Source organism: Rhincodon typus, chromosome 2, assembly GCF_021869965.1.
Source record: "Rhincodon typus isolate 14 chromosome 2, sRhiTyp1.1, whole genome shotgun sequence".
NCBI classification, from domain to species: Eukaryota; Metazoa; Chordata; class Chondrichthyes; order Orectolobiformes; family Rhincodontidae; genus Rhincodon; species Rhincodon typus.
In genome coordinates, this window is record NC_063333.1 from 13,877,865 (window position 1) to 13,901,889 (window position 24,025).

The 24,025-nt window shown below is 40.7% G+C and overlaps 1 protein-coding gene across 3 annotated transcripts in view; it reads right to left on the minus strand.

Moving 5' to 3' along the window:
* LOC109936458 (histone-lysine N-methyltransferase 2C-like) overlaps positions 1–24,025 on the minus strand; it is a 304,428-nt gene that overhangs the window by 9,708 nt on the left and 270,695 nt on the right. For 2 of the 3 annotated variants that reach the window (XM_048606794.1, XM_048606796.1), the window contains exons 7-10: positions 17,355–17,464; positions 5,223–5,391; positions 3,215–3,386; positions 1,763–1,877 (exon numbers count right to left, since the gene is read on the minus strand). In XM_048606794.1, coding sequence (XP_048462751.1) covers positions 1,763–1,877; positions 3,215–3,386; positions 5,223–5,391; positions 17,355–17,464 — 566 coding nt within the window. The remainder of the gene's footprint in view (positions 1–1,762; positions 1,878–3,214; positions 3,387–5,222; positions 5,392–17,354; positions 17,465–24,025) is intronic. The other variant, XM_048606795.1, reaches the window with a different exon arrangement.

Genomic DNA, 24,025 nt, shown 5'->3' on the forward strand with positions numbered 1-24,025 from the left:
TCACTGATCTGTTCATGACTGATATGTTTTTCAAACTCATTGTCTGCCTTCTCCCTGTAACCACTGATCCCCTTACTAATCAAGAACCTATCTGTCTTAAACACACTCAAAAACTTGGCCTCCTTCAGTAGCAATGAGTTCTACAGTTTAACTACTCTCTGGCTGAAACTCCTCCATCTCAATTCTAAAACTTCATCCCTTCACTGAGGCTGTGCTCCCGGGTCAGAGTCTCGCTATTTCCTACTACTGGAAAGATTGTCTCCTCATCCACTCGCTCCAGGCCATTTAGTATTCTGTAAGTTTCTGTTACATACCCACTCGTCCTTCAAAACTCCAGAGTACAGATCTAGCATCCTCAACCGCTCCTCATGTGACAAGCCCTTCATCCCTGGAGTTATTCTTGTAAACCTCCTTTGGACTCTCTCAAAAGAGACAGAGGATACAAAACAATATTCCCAAATTTGTCTGACCAGAATATAGCCTCAGCAATACATCTGTTATTGTATTCCAGTCCTCTTGAAATGAATGCCAAGACTGCATCTGCCTTCTCAACCACCAACAGAACTTGGAGAATTCTGAACCAGGTCTCCGAAATTCCTTGTGCTTCAGATTTCTGAAGCCTTTTCTCATTTAGAAAATAGCCTATGTCTCTATTCTTCCTACCAAAGTGTTTAACCTCATATTTTCCCATATTGTATTCCATCTGCCACTTCTTTGCCCACTTGCCTGGCATGCCCAAGTCCTTCTGCAATGACAACCTTCCTGCTTCCTCAACAATACCTGTTCCTCCAACTATGGTGTCGTCTACAAGATTAACAGCAATGACTTCAGGTCCTTCATCCAGATCATTAATGTATAACATGAATAGTCAAGGTTCCAACAGTGATCCCCACAGAACACCATTAGTCATTGGCTGCCTTCATGAAAAAGACCCCTTTATCCCTACTCTCAGCATTCTTAACAGCCAATCCTATGTCGTTGACAGTACCTTGTCCCTAACACCACAGGGTATTATCTCATTTAGCAGCTTCTTGTGCAGCAACTTGTTGAAGGCCTTCGGGAAATCCAAATGGATCACGTCCATTGGCTCTCCTTTGTCTAACTTACTCGTTACCTCCTCAAAGAATTCTAACAGACTTGTCAGGCGAGACCTCTCTTTGATGAAGCCATGCTAATTCTACCCGATTTTATCATCCACTTTCAAGGACTCCGCAATCTCATCCTTAATAATAATGCACTCTAAAATCTTACCAAAAACTGAGATCAGACTAACCGGCCTATAGTTTCCTGCCGTCTGCCTTCCTGCCGTCTGCCTCCCTCCCTTCTTTTCTACCTCCTTTTGGTCTGTATCTACTTCCAGGCAGCTTTGACCTGATTGGGAAAACCATCTCTTCCAGCTCAGGCCTCAGACTGATTTTGCATTTGGGCTGTGATACATCACTGGAACTTGATCTTTATCTTTAAATAAAGGCCTAGCTAGCTACAGGCTTATGCAGGTGTAAGGTAAAAATGCCGGGTCTGAATACCATCAGTAGAGCAGATAACTAAGGCCCATAGCTTTGACTGTATAAATGAAAATGCATTAAAGGAAGGTGTGATGGTGCAAAAAAAGGTTATCCTGTACATTATAATCAAAACATATGCAGATTATTCGATTGCTTCCAGATGTGTCACAAGCATTTATCAGTTGTTGGTTGATCAGGTGTAATACGAACTGTCCAAACAAGCAGTTAGATGTTAACAGATTGAAGTTATTGCTCACCTTACACCTCCAGCCGTTTGTAGGTATCGACTCCATTGCTGGTTGGAGGCAAAACGTGTGATAGCCTTTGTCACAGATGTCACAAACCAACATTTTGCTGTCATCACCTGGATGTCTGAAAGAATACACAGCAAATTTAAGAGATTTTCCTTGGGAAAGCAAATCAAACTAGTCATATGATTTAAGAACTTCGGATTTCAGACCCTCACAGGTCATGAGGCCAACCAAATAAATTTTGTGTTGCATGTTTATTTTACAGCACTATTATTGACAACAGCCTCAACTTTGGCTGACATATTACAAGTTGAACAAAAATCGAGGACTTTCTTAACAAGATTATCTTTTCCACTGTCACTGGATATAATTTTTTTTTTATTCCTTCATGAGATGTGGGAAACACCAGCTAAGCCTGTATTTATTGCTCATCCACAAATGCCTGGGAGAGCACTGCAGTTTTGAGTGTAGGAACAACCATAGTGGTCACAGGAAGGAAATTCCAGAATTGTGATCCAGGGTCAGTGAAGGAAAGGCAATACAGTTCCAAGTCAGCATGGTGTGTGACTTGGAGGGATCTAGTATAAGCTTGAATGTTCTGATAGTGGTGCAGGAAAGTGAAATTGAGGATTCTCAGATCAGCCTTGACCTCACTGAATTTCTTGATGGACTGAATGGCCTATTTCATTTCCTAAGTCTTATGATCTTATGTTCATCACTAACAGTCCCATCATTTTTAAGGGACTTTGGGATATACTGCTCCTGGGCAATTCCCAGTAACAAATTATAAAACAAAAACCAAAAAAGTTGTTATTTTCACCAAATTCTGGAGAGAATGTTCTATCAATAGCTTCAAAATGTTGTGCTTATGCTTCCACTTTAAGAAATGTTACAAATGACAACCATGGAAACTGAGGGCAAACAGTTCTGCATCAATCCATATTTTCTGCAGGTCCACGTTTATTGACTACCTCATGCATAAGTGACAGATGAGAAACTTTCCATCTGCGGACAGCAAACAAAATCCATCTATTCCTTTTAACATCTTTTATGACTACTGCTGCAAATGTTCTTCTGGCATGGAATTTGTGTTTCACTCAATACAGAATCTTGAAAATTGAAGGATTAATACATGAGAATGAACATTAAAATAAAGCTACATATTTTGCCACAATGGAGTTAAAAGAAACATCCTTCTAACTAAAGGATTATAGTGCAAGGCCCTAAGAAGATTTCCTACAACTTTACACACAAGTATGTTAAAATACAAACAAATATCTACAATTTACAACTCGGTATGAATTGGCTCCTTTGCCCCTTGTTTTATTTCATTGTACATAATTACAGAATTTATGATGAAATCCATGTTAAACAATTTTTTGACTAAAATGTTTCTCTACCTTAAATCTTAGAATTGTTCATCTACATTAAAAATAAAGTATCTAACTCGGAATTTACCTGCAGGTCTGGCAGATTTTGCATTCTGGACACTGCCACCCAGCCCGTTTCAAAGGGGTCACAACTATGTCTAGGCATGCTCCATGGTAATGCTGTCCACAACTAGTGCAGAAAAGTTGGTCCAGAAGTTCGCCTGGGCTATCACAAACAGCACAATTTGCTTCTTCCTTGGCTGAAAAACAAATAATTCATAAAAATTACTTGGTTTGACATTCGAGGACAAAATGAGTTGAAGCAAGGCAAAGGTGAGGCTATTTCTATTTCAGTGGTTACCTGTGTCCCCAAATCATGGACAAGGATTTATGCAAGTCCCTACATATGAAGGCAGTTTAACAAATCAGCCAACCACAGAACTCAACACTTAGCAACTTCTCATTTCTCGACGTATAAAAATAATTAGCAAGTTATAAGAAGCCTACCTCTTAACTTCAGCAGTTTTCTTTCGCAGTTCAGCTGGTGGACCACATGGCTGTGAAAATTTACCAAGAAAAGTCTAACCTGCTGGTATGGAGGGATTGTCTTATGAGGAAACGTCAGAGATAGGTTCTTTACTCAGAGTGGTAGTGGAATGCATTGCCGGAACGGGTAGTGGAGTCGGCCTCATTAGGGGCATTTAAGCGGCTATTAGATAGGCATATGGATAATTGTATAAGGTAGGGGTGGAGGTTAGATAGACCTTAGGTTTAGGGTAAAAGTTCGGCACAACATCATGGGCCGAAGGGCCTGTACTGTGCTGCACTGTTCTATGTTCTATGAGAGGTTGAGTAGGTTGGGCCTGTACTCAATGGCGTTTAGGAAGAATGGGACCTTATTGAAACATACAAGATTCTAAGAGGGCTCAAAAGGGTATGTGTGGAACGGTTGTTTCTCCTGGTGGGAATGTCTAGGACCAGAGGGCATAATCTGATAGCAAGGGATCACCCATTTATGTCAGAGTTAAGGAGCTTCTTCTCTTAAAAGGTAGTTAATCTGAGGAATACTTCATTGCAAAGGGCTGTTGAGACTGGGTCGTAAAGTGCATTCAAAGCTGAGGTAGATTTTTAATGAGTGAGGGAATCGAGGTTTATGGTGAAGGCAGGAATGTGGAGCTAAGGATTATCAAAGCAGTACCAATCTCATTGAATGGTGAAGCAGATTCAAAGAGCTAACTGGCCCATTTCTGCTCAAATGTCTTACAATTTTATAGAGTTATATAGAAAAGGGAGATCCTGAATTTAATATTTGACTTGTGCTTAATCAGCTGATATGGTGTGCATTTAAATGTCACAATGAAGTCAATATTTTCAAGGTCAGGCATTCTGGAAGAGGAAACCTGTTTGGGGTTCCTCTCCCCAAGCGTTTTGAAAATAGAAGACTGGATGTTGAAACTGGGGGAGGGTATGATGGGTCTTTTTTTCAGATATTCCTACTGTGTAAAAAAACCCTACAATCATCATTTTATTGCACACGACGCATGGTTACTAGTGATGCTCCAAAGGACTGTCAACATATTTAGAATGTTAGTACTGCATGTCACCATATTCATACAGAAAATAAAATTTTAACAAGAAATATATGGTCCAGCCAAGAACACACAGCCTGTGGCTTCTAGGCAAGCTGTGAAAAGGAGAAAGGCACCTTGGTGGAGTAAAAGCAAGGGTCCAGATTTGACCATCATATCAAACTTGTCCAATGTTGCACATCAGACCGGAAGTGGCGACGAAAGTACACTTTGGAAATTAGTAAATTAAATGTTGAGGGTTGAGATCAGACACCTCAAATCACCTGACTTCACAAGAAGATTGTGTTCCAGTTTCAGTGTTTACAACATCATTCATCAAAAGCAATTTGAGTGCTTTTTTTAAAAATACACCTTGTCGAAACCTACAGTCAACTTTCATTACATATTTAATGTAAGATTTCAATCCAAGCCAATTCTTAACAGTTGTTCCTACTGAATGCTATATTTCAAAGATGCTGGACCATAAACCAAGGTACGAAACTCATATCTGGAGGAAAAAATGCTTACACTCACATCTTTCTGGAGCCTGGTCGATGTGTTCTGGACAGAGGAGAGTGAGTGTCTTGATATCTTGAAATGTACCAGCTCCAGCTGCACATGGATAATGGTACAGCTGATTGCACTTCATTTCTGAGCATTTGATGGTGGCTCCAAGGCGCTTACAGTATGCACAGTGCTGAAATAAAATATCACAAGGATTTGCAAGTAAAATACACCATTTAAACATGCAATTACTGCAAGATACAAGTTGTATGGCTTTTACATTCAGGTTACAAATGGTAAGTGTCCGTTACACCTATACCGTTTTAGTTCAAGAAAGCCATTTTCTGAATAATGGCAGCAGCAGAATCACCAATGAAATAAATATCTATAGAGACAATCCATTTTGACATGATAGCAAAACTGATCATTTCTAAACTCCAACAATCCACATTCAGTACAAATGCTCAATACATTAACAGGCAGAGAGACTTAAGGGTGCGGTATATAGATCCTTGAAAGTGGTGACACAGGCAGACAGTGGTGAAGGCAGCTTTGGCATGCTTGCCTTCATCACTCGTAGCATTTAGCACAGAAGTTGGGACATCATGTTACAGCTGCACAAGGTGTTAGAAAGGCCACATTTGGAGTATTGCATACAATTCTGGTTGCCCTGCTATAGGAAGTATGTTATTAAATTGGAAAGGGTACAAAAAAGCTTTACAAGGATGTTACCAAGACTGGAAGCTTTGAGTTATAAGGACAGGCTGGATAAGCTGGGACCTTTTCCCCTGGAGTGTAGAAAGCTGAGGTGTGACCTTAAAGAGGTTTATCAAATCATGACGGGCATAGATAAGGTGAATAGCCAAAGTCTTTTTCCCAGGGCAGGGGAGTCCAACATGAGTGCATAGGATTAAGGTGAGAGCGGAAAAGATTTAAAAGGGACCTGATGGGCAATTTTTTCCACACAGAGGGTGAGGTGTATATGGAATGAGCTGCCAGAGGAAGTCGTACAGGCGGGTACAGTTGCAACATTTAAAAGATATTTGGACAGGTACATAGATGGGAAAGGTTGAGAGATATATGGGCTAAACACGGGCAAATGGGACTAGTTCAGTTTAGGAAACCTGGTCAGCATGGATGAGTTGGGCCAAAGGGCCAGTTTCTGTGCTGTATGACTGTATGACTCTATACATACAGGAAATCTCTGCTGAGAAATGAGAGAAATTTACTTTTGCCTTTAACTGCAACAAAGACGTCCAATAAACAGGTCAATAATCTCACAATACAGAATCATGAGACACTGTACCCATTCATATGTATTTATTGTGCAAGTAGGTATCCAATTGACACTGCTCACAGAGAGTCAGAATACTGCTATAATGATGATAAGGAGAGATTTTGGGGTCCAAAGAATAAAATCCTTACATAGCATTTTGAGGAGATGAAAATATAGGCGAAATAAATTCTGGTTTCTGGTAATTCCTCAGAAACTCAAATAAAAATATACTAGTTTTAATGCAAAACCTTTACTCAAATTCATAGGAAAAACAATACAAACGTTATTTTGACTTTGTCAAAAGGCCCAATTTGACATCAGTCTTTCAAAATAATATAAAGGTAAAATAACTCTGTCAAGGATACCACTGTCAAAAGCTAATTTTCAAAGACATTAACTTGTTATCCAAAATGATTTAAAATATAATACAAAAATATTCCCTATTTGATGGATCACAATGAGCTGCAACGTATTGTTGCACAGACAAACAGAAAAGAGGAGGAAAGGTACAAAAGAAATTCACTGGGGCCTGTTAGAACATGATGAAACCAAAGTGTAAAATGAATTGTTGATGTAAAATGAACACAAGGTGCTATTAGGAAGTATTGGAGTAGGTGGGGTGAGAAATATGAAAAATTACTTCTTGGCTGACACATTCTCCACAAAATGGCCATGCATGTTTCTTCTACAACAGGCTTGTTTTCAGAAAACTATAAGTGCATGCTATTTAAAGTAGTTAATACCTATTAAGGCATAATGCATCTGGTAATAATCCTAATTATTTGTCAGGTCCATTGATTTAGTTAGAGTGCCTGTAAATTTTACAAGATCTACCATTTTGATTTCTGTCTGCTTCTACTCTTCAAGAGCACAGTACAGTGACATTATTGCTAGCTACATTTTCAGTTGTTCTGTTGGTAAACTATCTTACAAAATTGAAACTCAGTTTACTTTTTTTCCCGCAAATAGGTGTTTCTGGAGACCATGGTGAGGCAGTACGTTGCTAACAAGTCATCAGATTACCACAGCCTAAAAAACCTACACTCATCACAGATTGTTGGCTTAAAGTTATAAAACTCACAGCTTTGCTCCAAAGTGTGAAAATGTACAGACTAATAAAGTCACCAACATAAAAATGTTGACTTACTATTCAGACCTCTCTGTCTAAAAAACATAAAACTGAAAATTACAATCTCTTAATTCTAAAATGTTAGCATGTATTGTACAATTTTTCGTTAACTTTTTGGGAGATTAAACATGTTGCTTTAATCATTTAACTGTTTAATTGATAATTGAATTATGATAAGGTGGCAAAAAATTGTGTGTTACAGAATTGCACCAAATTCCATTACGTTGCTCTAAATTTGTACCACAAAGAAAAATACTGTGGAAAGGCCAGCATTTGTTGCTCTTCCTTTCGAGTTGCTGCAATCCATCTGATGTATGCACAAGCAGTGTTGTTAAACTGTGCCTAAACAACCTAGTACTTGTGTGCCAAATCAACTGAATGTTAAAACCTATAAGAAGTGCATTCTATGATTTTGATCCACTGACGGAACTACAGTTTATTGAATTTCTTGGAAGGGAACTTTCAGGTGAGGGTATTCCTGTACAGCTTCTGTCCTCTTTCTACGTGGGAGAGATCCTGGATTTGGATGGTGGTGTTGAAGGAGCTTTCATGAGTTTCTGCGGTGAGTCTTATGGATGGCACATACTGCTTACACCATGCATTGGAGAAAGAGGGAGCAAATGTTCTGGAGGATCAATGTGGTGCCAATCAAGCAGGCTCCTTAATTCTAGGTGGTGTCAAGCTTCTTCAATGTTGTTGAAACAGCACTCATCGAAGCGAGTAGTAAGCATTCTATCACATATCTGACTTGTACATGGTACATAGCAAATAGGTTCTGGGGAGTTGGGAAGCAAGTTACCCAGCTTAACTCCTCTTTTGGCAATTGTACATATATATGGCTCACCCATTAAAGTTTCCAGCTAATACCAACCCCCAGGAAGTTGATAGGGATTAAGTAATATTAATGCAATTAAAAGTCAAGGGAGAATGACCATTGCAAATGCTGCTTCCCACTTATCAGTCCAACTTGAAAGTTGGTCATATCTTACTGCATATGAGCATGGACTGTTTCAGTACGGTGCCGATCATGCTGAACATTGCGAGATTATCAGCAAATATCCCTAATTTGACCTAATGAAGAAGGGAAGCGAGTGAAGCAGCTAAAGTGTGGCATTGTAGACTTTAAAAAAATAATCAAATAACTGCTTGCTAGACAAATAATAAGTTAGATGTGGACATCAAACAATTGGAGGAAAAAGTAAACAAAATATAATTGGAAAATGGTTGCTGCTGCAGTCAAAAGATACAAGTGGTCATCCTTTGAGACAGCCTTGCCACAAAAAGCAATGCATGAAACTTAAAGAGCACAAGTAGGTCATAAATGAGATCCATGAGATTTCTAGCATCCTTAGCTTTTTGTATTTTTGGTTCGCATGAGTAAGGCATTTGGCCCCTCAAGCCTGATATACCATTCAACATGAACATGGCTGATCTGATTACTCTTCATTCTCATCAATCTCCCTTCCAACAAAAAAAAAATTGGCATGTTTTGTTTTATTCTCTGCATTTTTTAAATTTTTTGTCAATTCTTTCTTCTGACAGAATTCAATTCTTGCTAGTCTATTTTCACAAGCTCTGATCTCCCACCAGTTCCTGACCTGAATGATCATTTATCATGCTCATTCCAAAGAGTGGAACAAAGGGCAGGGTGGGGGGACAAGGTTGGGGTTCAGGAATTTATGCACTACACAAACACCAAATCAGAAAATGTGACATTTGTTAATGCACTCTGATGCTAAGACTGTTACGTTTCTGGGGCATTATCTATTTTCCACAGAAAATATATGCTGTACTGCAGAAGTCATTATAACTTTAAAATATCACAGGTTATTTGTTTGACGGTTGTATTTGTGGCAATATCAGGTACAGCCAACCCTCTGCACATGCAAAAGCACCTCCTATGGTTGGATGCTCATATATAGTTTAGAAGATTATGCCGCTACAAAATTATCTGGAATATTTTCAGTGTTAAAGTTGTACATAAAGTATTTACTACTGTGCAAGGGCAACACTTTCTATTTTCTCTGGTTGAGTCAGCGTTATCTGGCACATAATCTGTGGATAGAGAATTTACCTTTCTTTCTCAGTGAAATGAAATTAAATGAAAACGTGTGACCTACACTGGTACAGTGTTAACCTTTCAAAATAACAATACCCTTAACATGTAACAGAGTTTAGCATCAGTAATACTCTAAGACTCAAATCTCAGGACATTCATCTTCTTTGCACTTTAAGAGATTTCCAAGTTTAAAATTGAGAGAGAAAAAAAAATTAAGAGCTGGCAATGACAGCACAGGTGCAACTGCATACATATAGATGGATCACACCAACATATCTGCATTAGGACATCCACTTTCAAATAAGCGAAAGAGAGAGCCATTTTCTTTTTAAAAAAATTAAAGGTCTTCCCTTAAAATGTTATTGATAAGTCAATGCATATACACACTTAGTGGCAGAGCACAAGAGCTGTGTCAGCTGGCAACGAGCACAGCCATTCACAAATGAAATTTTTTACAAACAGATTTTTAAATACATTTGAGTCCCTGTAGAACACCTTTGCTGTGAGACATGCAGGTTTTAAACAAGGGAACTGATTCTGTTTCTTCTATCAAGGGATTCATTAAAAAAATGTTTGCTTTCATAGCACTGCACAATCATCTTGTATGCACATTAATGAATTAGGATGTTTGGATATAGCGAAGATAATATATAATATTGCTTATCTGTAGTTACTCTAATAGCCCAAAGGAAATTCTGTCTACAATGTCACTAGAAAGTTGCTACATCAAATAAGCTTAAACTCTTGCAGCCTGTGAGCAATATTTTATTGCTTATACTCTTACACTGATGACATTTTAATGACCACATCAGCTTTTCATTCTTTTCCATACGGCCTCATTTGATGATCCTTCCAAGGTATCATCCCTCCTCAATCCTATAATTGATTCCTTGAACAATATTACAACACCTCCTCCTCTTCTAACCTTCTGCTTCCCTCGGCTGGATGCTGTACAATCTTGACTAGCTTTCAGCTAAGTCCTGGTCCTGGCTATGATAATATTACTCTCATGTGCCTATCTCTGCCCTCAGTTCATCTGCTGTATTCCTCAGGCTACTTGCATTAAATAATATCCCTTTAAGCCTTGCTAAATTCACTGTTTTTTTTTTTTACCTAGACTATTTCTTCGGCCTTGCAGATTCACTCACTAGTTTTTAAACTTCTAATTCCATCTCAGCTTCTGTTTACTCTGAATTACTCATCAGGGTCCCATCCCCAATCTAGTTTAAATCATCCTAGCAGAAGTAATAAATATGTCCATGATGTTGGTGCTGTTCCTATTCAAAGGCCTTCATATATTTACTAAAATGATAGGTGCCAAGAATTGGATATATATATCCAATGTATTTGGAAAGGCAAGGACTGATTAGGGATAGTCAACATGGCTTTGAGGGCAGAGCAGTGGACATGATCTATATGGACTTCAATATGGCGTTTGACAAGGTTCCTCATGGTAGCCTGGTTAGCAAGGTTAGATCACGTGAATACAGGGAGAACTAGCCATTTCGATACCCAACAGGCTCAAAAGATAGAAGGGCGGTGGTGGAGGGCTGGTTTTCAGACTGGAGGCCTTGGCCAGTGGTGTGCCACAAGCTTTGGAGCTGGGTCCACTGCTTGTCATTTATATAAATGATTTAGATGTGAACATAGGAGGTATGGTTAGTAAGTTTGCAGATGACACCAAAGTTGGGGGCTGTAGTGAACAGCAAAGAAGGTTACCTCAGGGCACAACAGGATATTGATCAGATCAGCCAATGGGCTGAAGAGTGGCAGACAGAGTTAATTTAGGTACATGCAAGGTGCTGCATTTTGGAAAGGCAAATCAGGACAGGATTTATACACTTAATAGCAAGATCCTGGGGAGTGTTGCTGAACAAATACACCTTGGAGTGCACATTCACAGTTCCCTGAAAATGGAGTTGCAGGTAGATAGGATAGTGAAAGTGGCATTTGGTATGCTTTCCTTAATTGTTCAGTGCATTGAGTATAGGAGTTGGGAGGTCACCTTGCATCTGCACAGGACATTGGTTAGGCCACTTTTGGAGTACTGTGTGCAATTCTGGTCTTCCTGCTATGGGAAGGATGTTGTGAAACTTGAAAGGGTACAATATAAGGATATTGTCAGTGTTGGAGGGTTTGAGCTATATGGAGAGGGTGAATAGGCTGGAGCGTCAGAGGCTGAGGGGTGACCATATAGAGATTTATAAAATCATGAAGGGCATGCATAGGGTAAATAGGCAAGGTCTTTTTCTCCTGGGGTGGGAGGGGGAGTCCAAAACTAGAGGGCATAGAATTAAGGTGAGAGGGGAAAGATTTAAAAGGGACTTAAGGAGCAATACAGAGGATGGTGTATGTATGGAATGAGCTGCCACAGGAAGTGGTGGAGGCTAGTACAATTGCAACATTTAAAAAGCATTTGGATGGGTATATGAATTGGAAGGATTTAGAGGGATATGGGCCAAATGCTGGCAACTGGGACTATTAATTTAGGATATCTGGTCAACATGGACAAGTTGGACCAAAGGATCTGTTTTGGTGCTGTACATCTCTATGACTCTATATAACTGTAGTTAAGTACTATGCCCAATTGGGGTACAGTACCATCATAAGTTAGGTTGTTGATCTGTTGATCCACAGTTAGGAGTTAACGATTGAGAAACAAATCCAAATCCTACCTTGGCAATTAACATGAAACAACAGTCTATTAGTAAAGGAAAATTGCTGTCTTCAACTGGTCTCGTCTACATGTGACTCTTCAACAGTTAGGTTGACCATTAACTGCGTTCTAAAATAGCCCAGCAAGATGCTAAGCTGTACCCAAGACAGTTCACCATGACATATGCAGGGACAATTAGGAATAGACAATAAAAACAAGCCTTGAAAGCAACAAATCTTGTGAATGAATTAAATGACCAGAGATTTTTAGACAGGTCATGAAAACGACCATTGATTCCTTGGTACACTTCCGAGCCAGGTCACACCTCATCAGGTCCTGAGGGTTAACTAAACCCAAAAAGCATTTTTAAATAAAGCCATTATCCCTCATGCACTCAGACCGCAAGGAAATCACTGGAGTCTTCCGAGTTGAGCAGTTTAAGTATTTGTCTCACACAACGTGGTGCTGAAATAAGTACGATTTTTTTATAATTACTTTTCATAACAACACATTTAGCAAAAGTAGCTCAATTATCTCTGATCCACCTCCCCTTCTTACAATGATCTTGTCAGTAATGCAATACAATAGTACAAAGACAGAGTCCAAAGGCTCTAGTTTCATGCAAAGTGAGAGAGCCAGGCAGTCATTTTACAATTAATGAAAAGGAGCTCAGTTTGCAAAAGGCAGCATTAAGAGGTGAAGTCGTTTATGGAAAGTCAGAAGAGGCCTGACGAGAAGAACTTAGGAGAAATTGACATTCACAATGACAAAAGAGATTAAGTAAAAGATTATAGCAGCTGCCAAAAAGGGGTGAGGGAGTAAGAAAGGGAGACAATGAAAGTTGAAGAAGGCAGCCTTGTTGACTGTGATGATATTATGGCTTTACAAGGTGTATTTTTTCCACTTGAAAGGGCAAAGGAAAGTTTGGCTTTTGTGACACCAAATAGATCGTAGCAGTTAAAAGCCAAGCCACATGGTACGAAAAATGCACCAGCCACATTTCAAAGACTAACCATTTGGAGTATTTATCAGAATTGTTTGATTGATTGGGAGGTAGGCTTGGTGACAAACCAGGCTAAGAGCAAGTTTGCAAAAGCCCAAGTCACACTCCTGGGCCATATCACTGGACATGGACAGATGGCTCCAGGTGATGTGAAAACAAAGGTTACTGGGAAATTTCCTATACTATTGACAAAGAGGGAAGTACTACAATTCCTGGCACTAAGTGGTTTTATGGGAAGTTCGTACCAAATTTTAGCAGGGTGGTTGTTCCACTCACTGACTTATTGAAGAAGTGCAGAAAATTTCAGTGGACCGAGGAATGTCAGAAGGCATTTGACAGTCTGAAAGCTGCATTAACCATTGTCCGAGTGTTAGCCACACCTAAGTCATTCAAGGTGCCTATCAATGTGAGCGATCTGGGTGTTGAAGATGAAAAGAAAGAAAGCCTCATTGGGTACTTTCCCAGAAAATTGCATAATGATCAGAAATATTCCAACATTGAGGAGACGACCTTGAGTTTGGTGTTGGTATTGCAACATTTCCACATTTATATTGCTAGTAACATGTAGGAGACAACTGTATATACCGATCATAACCGCTTGAAGTTTTTGGAAAAATTTAAGGATAAAAATTCCAGACTCTTTAGATGCAGCTTATTATTGCAGCCATTCAATTTGAAAATTATACATGTGGCAGGACGAGAGAACGTAATTGTTGACCTGTTGTCAAAGACGGAGGTGTTCAGTGATGGGAAAAAAATGGACTGAAATGGACTGCAGTAGTGAATGTTTCAATGCTGTGTCAATGTAGTGTGTATGCATTGTAATGCACTAATAGCATAAGACTAAAGGTTTTAAAAATGAAGCCATCTTTGTATAACATAGAAAATAGGTACAGAAGTAGGCCATTTGGCCCTTCGAGCCTGCACAACCATTCAATAAAATCATGACTGATCATGCAATCTCAGTATCCCATTTCCACCCTCTCCCCATTCCCCTTGATCCCGTTAGTGTAAGTGCCACATCCAGGACCCTGTTGAATATATCTAATGAACTGGTTGCAACAGCTTCCTGTGGGAGAAAATTCCACAGGTTCACAACTCGGAGTGAAGAAATTCTTCCTTATCTCAGTCCTGAATGACTTACCCCTTTTACTTAGACAGTGACCTTTTGTTCTAGACTTCCCCAACAGTGGGGACATTCTTCCTGCATTCAGCCTGTCCAGTCGCATCAGGATTTTATGTTTCTATGAGATCCCTGCCCATTCTTCTAAATTCCAGCAAGTACAAACTCAGTCGATCCAGTCTTTCCTCATATGTCAGTCCTGCCATCCCAGGAATCAGTCTGATGAACTTCGCTGCACTCCCTCAATAGCAAGAATGTCCTTCCTCAGACTAGGAGGCCAAAACTGCACACAACACTCAAGGTATCACCTCACCAAGGCCCTGTATAACTGCTGCAAGATATCCCATCCTTATGCTGTTACTCAAATCCTCTTGCTATGAAGAACAGCATGCTATTAGTTTTTCTCATTGCCTGCTACACCTGTAAGCCAACCTTCAGTGACTGTTCCACCATGATACTCAGGTCTTGTTGCACCTCACCTTTTCCTAAACTGCCACCATTCAGATAACAATCTACCTTCCTGTTATTGTGACCAAAGTGGATGACCTCACATTTGTCCACATTATATTGCATTGCCAAGTATTTGCCCACTCAGCCAGTGTCCAAGTCACCCTGCATCCTCTTGACAGCACACACTGCCATCCATTGGGAGACTGCATTCAAATTCTTTCACCCAAATCATTAATTGTATATTGTGAACAGCTGAGGTTCCAGCACTCATTACTGCCTGCTGCTCTGAAAGAACCTGTTTATTCCAACTCTCTGCTTCCTGTCTGCCAACTAGTTCTCTATCCATGTCAATACATTACCTCCAATACCACAAGCTTTAACTTTCTTTACTAATTTCTTGTGTGGAACCTTGTCAAAAGCCTTTTGATGGTTCTTTTGTTTTAAAAGGTGGGCGGCAGGGTGATGATACAATGGCCTCAAAGAGGTGTATTTTGTCCTGCTTTTTTTTTAAATGAAGAAAGGTTGAGACAGAGGTACAGGGCAGTCTGCTCCAAAGTCAATAAGCACCTTATATGGCCTTAAGTGCTGTTTTTAAGATGGAACAATAGAAGCAGCCTGAATGGGCAGGGTCAATCTTCCTCAGAATCAGGACTTTTTTTTTTTTTTAAGTTTTAGCCTTCAGTAGTTGTTGCAGGGGTCTTGAAGCTGGATGTGAAAGCTCTTATTCCTCTCTGTTACAGCTAAAAACTGGGGTTCTCTTCCTGCTGTTAGAATTGCATGCCAGACAATCTATTTTACTGAATTTGGCTTTGCAAGTGTGTGTTTATGGGGTGTTACTATATTGGAACAGTCAATCAGTAGTAGTTTTTTTTAATATATATATTATTTTGTTAAGCGTTTCAACAGAGTTACAGTTAAGGCGTGTTCTTTTTTACTGTATTTTAATTATAGTGCATAAAGTATATTTTGTTTCAAGCCTGGTAGTTTGACCAATCCAATTGCATTCAGAATGCAATGCCTTACAATTATCTTTAAAATGAGAAAAAGTTAGGGTCTAGACTATCTTAACATATTTTGAAGGGGTTTGGTCTGCACAGTGGCTCAGTGGTTAGCACTGCCGCCTCACAGCGCCAGGGACCTGGGTTCAATTCCAGCCTCGGGCGACTGTTTGTGTGGAGTTTGGACATTCTCTTCGTGTCTGTGGGGGTTTCCTCTGGGTGATCCGGTTTCCTCCCACAGTCCAAAGATGTGCAGGTTAGATGGATTGGCCATGCTAAATTGCCCGTAGTGTTCAGGGATGAGTAGATTAGGGGGATAGGTCTGGGTGGGATGCTCTTTGTGTCGGTGTGGATTTGTTGGGCCAAAGGGCCTGTTTCCACACTGTAGGGATTCTATGAAATTCTATGAAATAACATGATGAACAAGTTTTCAATTCTCAATTGCCCAGACAGCAGGACATATTTACGCGTATCCTGTTCATTCTGCACAGGCAATTAGGAAGGGCAAAGTGGAGGTCACAACTGAGGAATTTCACAACACTCATAGAACTTGTCATTGCATTGTTGCCTCAGATCCTGAATAACACTGGCATTCTTTGCCTCAGTTAATAAGCAGGTTGTCAATAGGATTTTGATAACACATTAATAAACTGAAAGGTCATGAATGAAGACCTATGAGCATTGTACAAAATAGCTCACAATTACCACTCCTCTATATTGACCTTTTGGTTGCAAAGCTGTGCAAGGATTCCTGCCACAACTGACCTTTATCAGTGACATTATTCATCAAAATATTTAGAAACTGACGGACACTTTCTTGCGCCCAAGGCACTACTCCACCTATTCAACTAATGCATTGAAAGTAGCCTGTGTCAGATCTGCAATAAGATGCTAAGCATGAATTGAATCATAGTTTTACAGAAGCACTCTAATTCATTCAGCCAAAAAAGCACATAGGTTCATTTTAGGAATCACTGACCAAAAAAAAAAAACACTCCTATACAGACTATTTACAGGACATTTGATGAGTTACAGAAAGAACTATTGCTTGTTATCCATTGGTCTAAAATACAGAATAAATATTTTGCCTTATTGTAAACTGTTCTTATGAATGCCACGTATCTTGTGATAGGCAATTAAGTTTATGGAACTTTTGCTATTTGTGGATGTTCTCAAAGCGAACTGACAGCCCTTGTTTTACTGGCACTAATTTTTCAACTTCTCCAACTTTCACTGCTATTCCGTTTAGAGATAATAGGAATCCAATGAAAGATTCAGTCCTTCCTCATAACGAAAACATGCATCAAAAGATTCCAATTCAAACTTCTGATGTGACTTGCTAATCACTATAAACTGCTGAAAGAACAGCACTGTAGCTTTCATTAAGTAGATTTTGCTCAGAAGTCCTGGGGATACATTTCGGCTACTTAATTTCTACTCTTTTGGTAAAATATCAACTTACCTCTGCAATCCCTGAGAGAACTGCTTTGTCCACATTCATCAGTACCTGTTCATCTGTCTGGCACACTCCAGAAGACCATTCTGCGCAACAATGGTGAACCCAGCAGTGGCCTGTCAATGAAAAATTTAAAATGTCAAGCAACTGATAAAATTTTATTTTGCATTTTAAGTAATTCAACACAATGAACTTAACTACCTACATACTTCCCAATACATTAGTAAAATAGCTCTTCGGATGTCAAATTTCTTATTTCTGGTCTATTTTCAAATTTGCATAATTTTAGTTCTAATGGTAACTGTATTAGTCTAGAGCTGAACAAGACACCGACATGACATGTGGTGTTAATTACTGAATCAGCACCAGTTGCCTAGTGGTACATAAAGATCTTTTGAGAGAGGAGCACGTCTATTTTTCACACTATCTGGACTACCAATGGTCAGTACTAAACATTAGATGCATTACAGCTGGGTCATGCGATGAACTATACGTCCAACATAGCAAAATTCATTCTTGGTAGAGACACTGAGTCTCCATATGTTTAGACTATAAAGAAATAAAACAAAAATTCAAAATGGGACATTCATTATTTTATTGAGCATTTTTTATACCATGGACAATTACTATTAAGTACATTAAAAAGTATCACTTTTTTAAAATGATATTTTACTTTGCATGTCACTGTCTACTGCTAAATATCACAATGATTACTCCAGACTTTGCACAGTGAAAGGTATAGGCTGATCAATATGGTTTTATGCAAGGCAGATTGTATCAGTACAACTGGATGGGTTAACCTGGACAGGGCCAGGACTGACGCCCCGTTAGTATTTGTTAGTGTGGTTGGAATAGGTTCATAGAATAGTGGGGAGAGAAAACCTAAACTAGGCTCAGAAAATTTTCAGGGAAATTCCCTGTCAATTAAAAATTTAAAATGTCATTCAAGTGGTACAATTTTATTTTTGTATTTTAAATGATTAAACATGAACCTAATTACCTACATATTTCCCAACATATCAGTAAAATAGCTCTTTAAACATCTAATTTCTTACCTCTGGTATGGGAAACAACGGAAAGAGAAACAGGGACAGTAATGAAAGACAGAACAGTAAAATACAAAAACTTTAGACAGGGTAATCAAGGGTGAGGTGCAAATAGGGCCACTGTACAAGTAAAAGTTAGGATGATTAAAAATGGCAGAAAGGCAAGCTTAAAGGCTTTGTTTCTTAATGCACAAAGCATTTGGAACAAGACAGATGGCAAGAACTGCAGATGCTGGAGTCAAACAGCACAGTACGGAGCTGGAGAAACACAGCAGGCCAGGCAGCATCAGAGGAGCAGGAAAGTTGACGTTTCAGGTTGGGACCCTTCTTCAGAAATGGGGAAGCTCTGAAATAAATAAAGGGAGGAAGGGTGAGGCTGGGGAAGGTAGGTGGGATGGTGATAAGTGAGTGCAGGTAGATAATGGTGGGGATTGGTCAGTGGGATCGGTTTGGCAGATAGGTGCGAGTGAAGACGGATAGGTTGTGTCAGGTCAAGGAGGTGGGGATGAGAAGGAGGCTTGGACATGGGATGAGGCGGGGGGTGGGGAGATTTTAAAACTGGTGAATTGAATGTTTAGGCCGTAGGGCCGTAGGCTCCCAAGGCAGAATATGAGGTGCTGCTCCTCCAGTTTGTGGGTGGCGTCATTGTGGCACTGGAGGCAGCCCAGGATGGACATGCCAACTAGGGAGTGGGAGGAGGAGTTAGAATGGTTGGCGACCAGCAGGTGTTGTCATTTGTCGCATACAAAGCGTAGATGATACTCTACAAAACGGTCTCCAGGTCTACGCTTGGTCTTAACAATGTACAGGAGGCCACATCAGGAACAGTGGATACAGTAGATCAAGTTGACTGATGAGCAGGTGAACTTCTGTCTGATATGGAAAGTTTGTTTTGTGCCTTGAATGGAGGTGAGCGGAGGAGGTATAGGGGCAGGTGTAGCACCTCCTGCAGTTGCAGGGAAAGGTGCTGGGGGTGATGGGGTTAGTGGGGAATGTGGAGCGGACGAGGGAGTCGTGGAGAGAGCTGTCTCTACAAAAGCAGACAGGGATGGGGAGGGAAATCTCTTTGGTTGTGGGGTTGGATTGTAGGTGGCGGAAGGGGCAAAGAACAATACGTTGGATACAGAGGTTGGTGGTGTGAAATGAGGACAAGTGGGATTCTGTCTTTATTTTTATTGGAGGGAGGGGATGTGAGGGCAGAAGTGCGGGAAATGCAAGAGATGCGGTTGACGGCATTGTCGATCACCGGATGGGGGGAGGTTATGGTCCATGAAATAGGAGGGCATCTGGGATGTGCAGGAGTGGATGGCCTCATTTTGGGAGCAGACGTGGCAGAGGCAGAAGAATTGGCAGTAGGGGATCGCATTCTTGCAGGAGGGTGGCTGAGGGGAGGTGTAGTCCAGGTAGCTGTGGGAGTCAGTGGGCTTGAAACAGATGCCAGTTTCGTGACAGTCACCAGAGGCAGCACTGAAACAGTCATCAATGTAGCAGAGGAAGAGGTGCGGGACAGTGACAGCGTAACACTGAAAAAGCAGCTGGTCCACATATTCTGCGAAGGGGCAGGCATAGATTGGGCCCATTCAGGTGCCCATGGCCACCCCACTACTCTGTAGGAAGTGGGAGGAGTTAAAGGAGAAATTGTTAAGGGTAAGGATGAGTTCTGTTAATCGATGAGGGCGTCGGTGGAGGGGGACTGTTTGGGCCTGCAGGAGAGGAAGATGCGGAGAGCTTTTTAGGTGAGCTAATGGTGGAAATTGAGCTCTTAGCCATTATGGAGACACGCTTATAAGATGATCAATATTGGAAGCTTAACATTTAGCGATATCTGACCTTTCAGAAAGGCTGGAGGGAAAAAAAGGTAGTGGGAATTTCTATTAATAAGAGATGCTATGAGGACAGTTGTGAGAGAGTGAGTATCTAAGCTCAAGATGATGTAGAAGCCAATTGGATGTCAGTAAAAACAGGAAGGGAAAGACGACAATGGTAGACCTAGTATGGAGACCTTCAAACAGTGGACACACCATAGGAAATGAATAAGTTAACAAATAATAGGAGCATGTCAAAAAAGAATACAACAATAATTATAGGTAACTTTAATCTTCATGTTGATTGGGTTAAATCAAATTAGAAAGGGTAGTTATGACAACAAATTCACAAAGTGCATTAGGGATAATTCCTAAAATGATAGGTCATGGACACAACCAGAGACCAGAGTATCCTGGATCTGGTAACGTGTAATGAGGTGTGTTTAATAAATGGCGTTAGAGTAAAAGAGCTCCTAAGAAATAGTGATCATAACACAGTGATTTTAATATTCAGTTTGAGACTGAGACACTTGGGTCACAAACAACTGTTTAACTTAAATAAGAAGAATTACAACTAGGTGAGAATAGTGTTAACTATAGTGAACTGGATGGATAAATTAGCAAGAAAGGCAGTAAGCAACTAGTTACAGATATTTAAAGGAGGTAATTCATGACACTCAGTAAAAATATATTTCAGTAAGGAGGAAAGATTCTAAGAGAGAGGGATAAGCGTACCATGGTTAGAAAGGAAGTTAAGATCAGCGTTGAAAGAAAAAGCATATAAGGATGCAAAAGTCAGTGATAGCCCTAAAGACTAGGATAAATTCAGAATCCAGAAAAAGGCTATGAACATCATAAACAGATACAAAGTAAACTAAGAGGGCAAACCAACAAAGCGTACAAAAACTGATACAAGAGCTTCATAAAGGAAAAAGACAGGAGGTCAAAGTCAACAAAGGCCCCTTAGAAAATGAACCTGGAGGAGATAGTTACGGAGAACAAAGAAGTGGCAGAGGAGATAAATAGATATTTTGCATGGGTCTTCACAATGGAAGATACTTCAAACATCCCATAATACTAAACAATGACACAAATTAAGTACTGTCACCATCACCACAATAGTATTATTAGACAAACTAATGAGGCTAAAGACAGAAAAGTCCCCTGATCCTGATGGCATGCATCCTAGTATCTTAAAACAGATAACTACAGAAATAGTGGATGTCTTGGCTGTAATTCTCCAAAAGTTTTAAATACTGGAAGATTAGAATCATTGCCAAAAAGTGACACCTACTCAAAAATAGAGGGAAGCAAAAAGTAGGAACTAATCAGTTGATAAGTCTAACATGTATTGCTTGAAAAGTGTTGAAATTAATTATTAAGGAAGTAACAGCAGCATTTTTGGAAAATCAAAATCTAATCAAGCAGACTTGGCATGGCTTTGTGTTAGGGAAATCACGTAACTAATTTGAGCTTTTTGGGGAAGTCCTAGCCAATGGGATTGACAGGAACCAAATAATGTGCTTTTTTTTGTTTATTCATTTTGTACGATGTGGGCATTGCTTGTTGGCCAGCATTTATTGCCCAGCTCTGGGTGCCCTTGAGAAGGTGATGATGAGCTACCTTCTTGAACCACTGCAGTCCTCCTGGGTGGGTGGACCCACAATGCCTTCATGGAGGGAATTCCAGGATTTTGACCCAGCGACAGTGAAGGAACGCCAATATATTTCCAAGTCAGGATGGTGAGTGGATTGGAGGGGAACTTGAAGATAGTGGTGTTCCCATATGTCTGCTGCCCTTGTCCTTCTAGATAGAAGTAGTTGAGAGTTCAGAAGGTGCTGTCTGAGGATCTTTGGTGAATTTCTGCAGTGCATCTTCCTGTGTCCAGCAAGACGCTAACCACTGGAAAGTTTGCCCCCTGATACCCACTGATTCCAGTTTTGCTAGGACTCCTTGATGCCACACTTGGTCAAATGCAGCCTTGATGTCAAGGTCTGTCATTCTCACCTCACCTCTGGAATTCAGGTCTTTTGTCTGTGTTTGAACAAAGGCTGTAATGAGGTCAGGAGCTCAGTGGCCCTGGTGGAACCCAAAGTGGGCATTACTGAGCACGTGCTGCTTGGTTGCACTGTTGATGGCTCCTTTAAATCAATTTACTGATGATCCAGAGTAGACTGATGAGGAGGTAATTGGCCAGGTTGGATTTGTCCTGCTTATACTACAGGTCATATTTGGGCAATTTTCCACATTTTCGGGTAGTTACCAGTGTTGTAACTGTACCGGAACAACTTGGCGAGGAGAGCGGCGAGTTCTGGAGCACAAGTCTTCAATACTATTGCCAGAATGTTGTCAGGGCCCGTAGCCTTTGCAGTATCCAGTGCCTCCAACCGTTTCTTTATACTATGGAGTGGTATCGAATTAGCTGAAGACTGGGATCTATAATGCTGGGGACCACTGGAGGAGGCAGAGATGGATCATCCACTCGGCACTTCCGGTTGAAGATTACTGCAAATGCTACAGCCTTGTCTTTTGCACTGACGTGCTGTGCTCTTCCCTCAAAGAGGATGGGGATATTTGTGGAACCTCCTCCTCCAGTGAGTTATTTAATCGTCCAACACCATTCACAATTAGCAGTGGCAGGACTGCAGAGCTTAGATCCGATCCATTGGTTGTGGGATTGCTTAGCTCTGTCTATCACTGGGTGCTTATGTTGTTTGGCGTGCAAGTAGTCCTGTTTGGTGGCTTCACCAGGTTGACACTTCATCTTCAGGTATGCCTGCTGTTGCTCCTGGCATGCCCCCCGCACTCGCCATTGAACCAGCGTTGGTCCCCTGGCTTGATGATGATTTTTGAGCGGGGTATATGCTGGACCAGGAGTTAAAGATTGTGCTGGAGAACAGTTCTACTGCTGCTGATGGCCCACAATGCCTCACGGATGCCCAGTCTTGAGTTGCTATATCTGTGCGAAGACTGTCCCATTAAGCACAGTGATAGTGCCACAAAACACGATGGAGGTTATTGTCAATGTGAAAGTAGGACAACGTCTCCACAAGGGCTGTGCAGTGGTCGCTCTTACCAATACTGTTATGGACAGATGCATCTACAGCTGGCAGACTGGTAAGGATGAGGTCAAGTATGTTTTTCCCTCTTGTTGGTTTCCTCAACACCTACCGCAGACCCAGTCAAGCAGCTACATCCTTTAAGACCCAACCAGCTCAATGAGTAATACTGCTACCACGCCACTCTTACTGGTGGAAAATGAAATCCCCCACCCAGAGTACATTTTGTGCTCTTGCCATCCTCGGTGCTTCCTCTAAGTGTTATTCAACATGGAGGAGTGCCGATTCATCAGCTGAGGAAGCATGGTATTTGGTGATCAGGAGGACATTTCCTTGCCCATGTTTCACTTGAAGCCATGAGACTTCATGGGGTCTGGAGTCAATGTTGAGGACTCCCAGGGGCAACTCCCACCGGATTCTGTACCACCATTTCTGCTGGGTCTGTCCTGCCGGTGAGACAGGACATATCCAGGGATGGTAATAGTGATGCCGGGGACATTGTCTGTAAGGTATGATTCCGTGAATATGACTATGTCAGGCTATTGCTTGACGAGTCTAAGAGACTGCTCTCCCAATTTTGGCATGAGCCCCAAGATTTAGTCAGGAGGACTTTGCAGAGTCGACAGAGCTATTTCTGCCATTGTCTTTTCCAGTACCGAGGTTGATGCCAGGCGATCAGTCCGGTTTCATTTCTTCGAGACTTTGTAGTGATTGGTACAACTGAATGGCTTGCTAGGCCATTTCAAAATCAACCACATTGCTGTGGG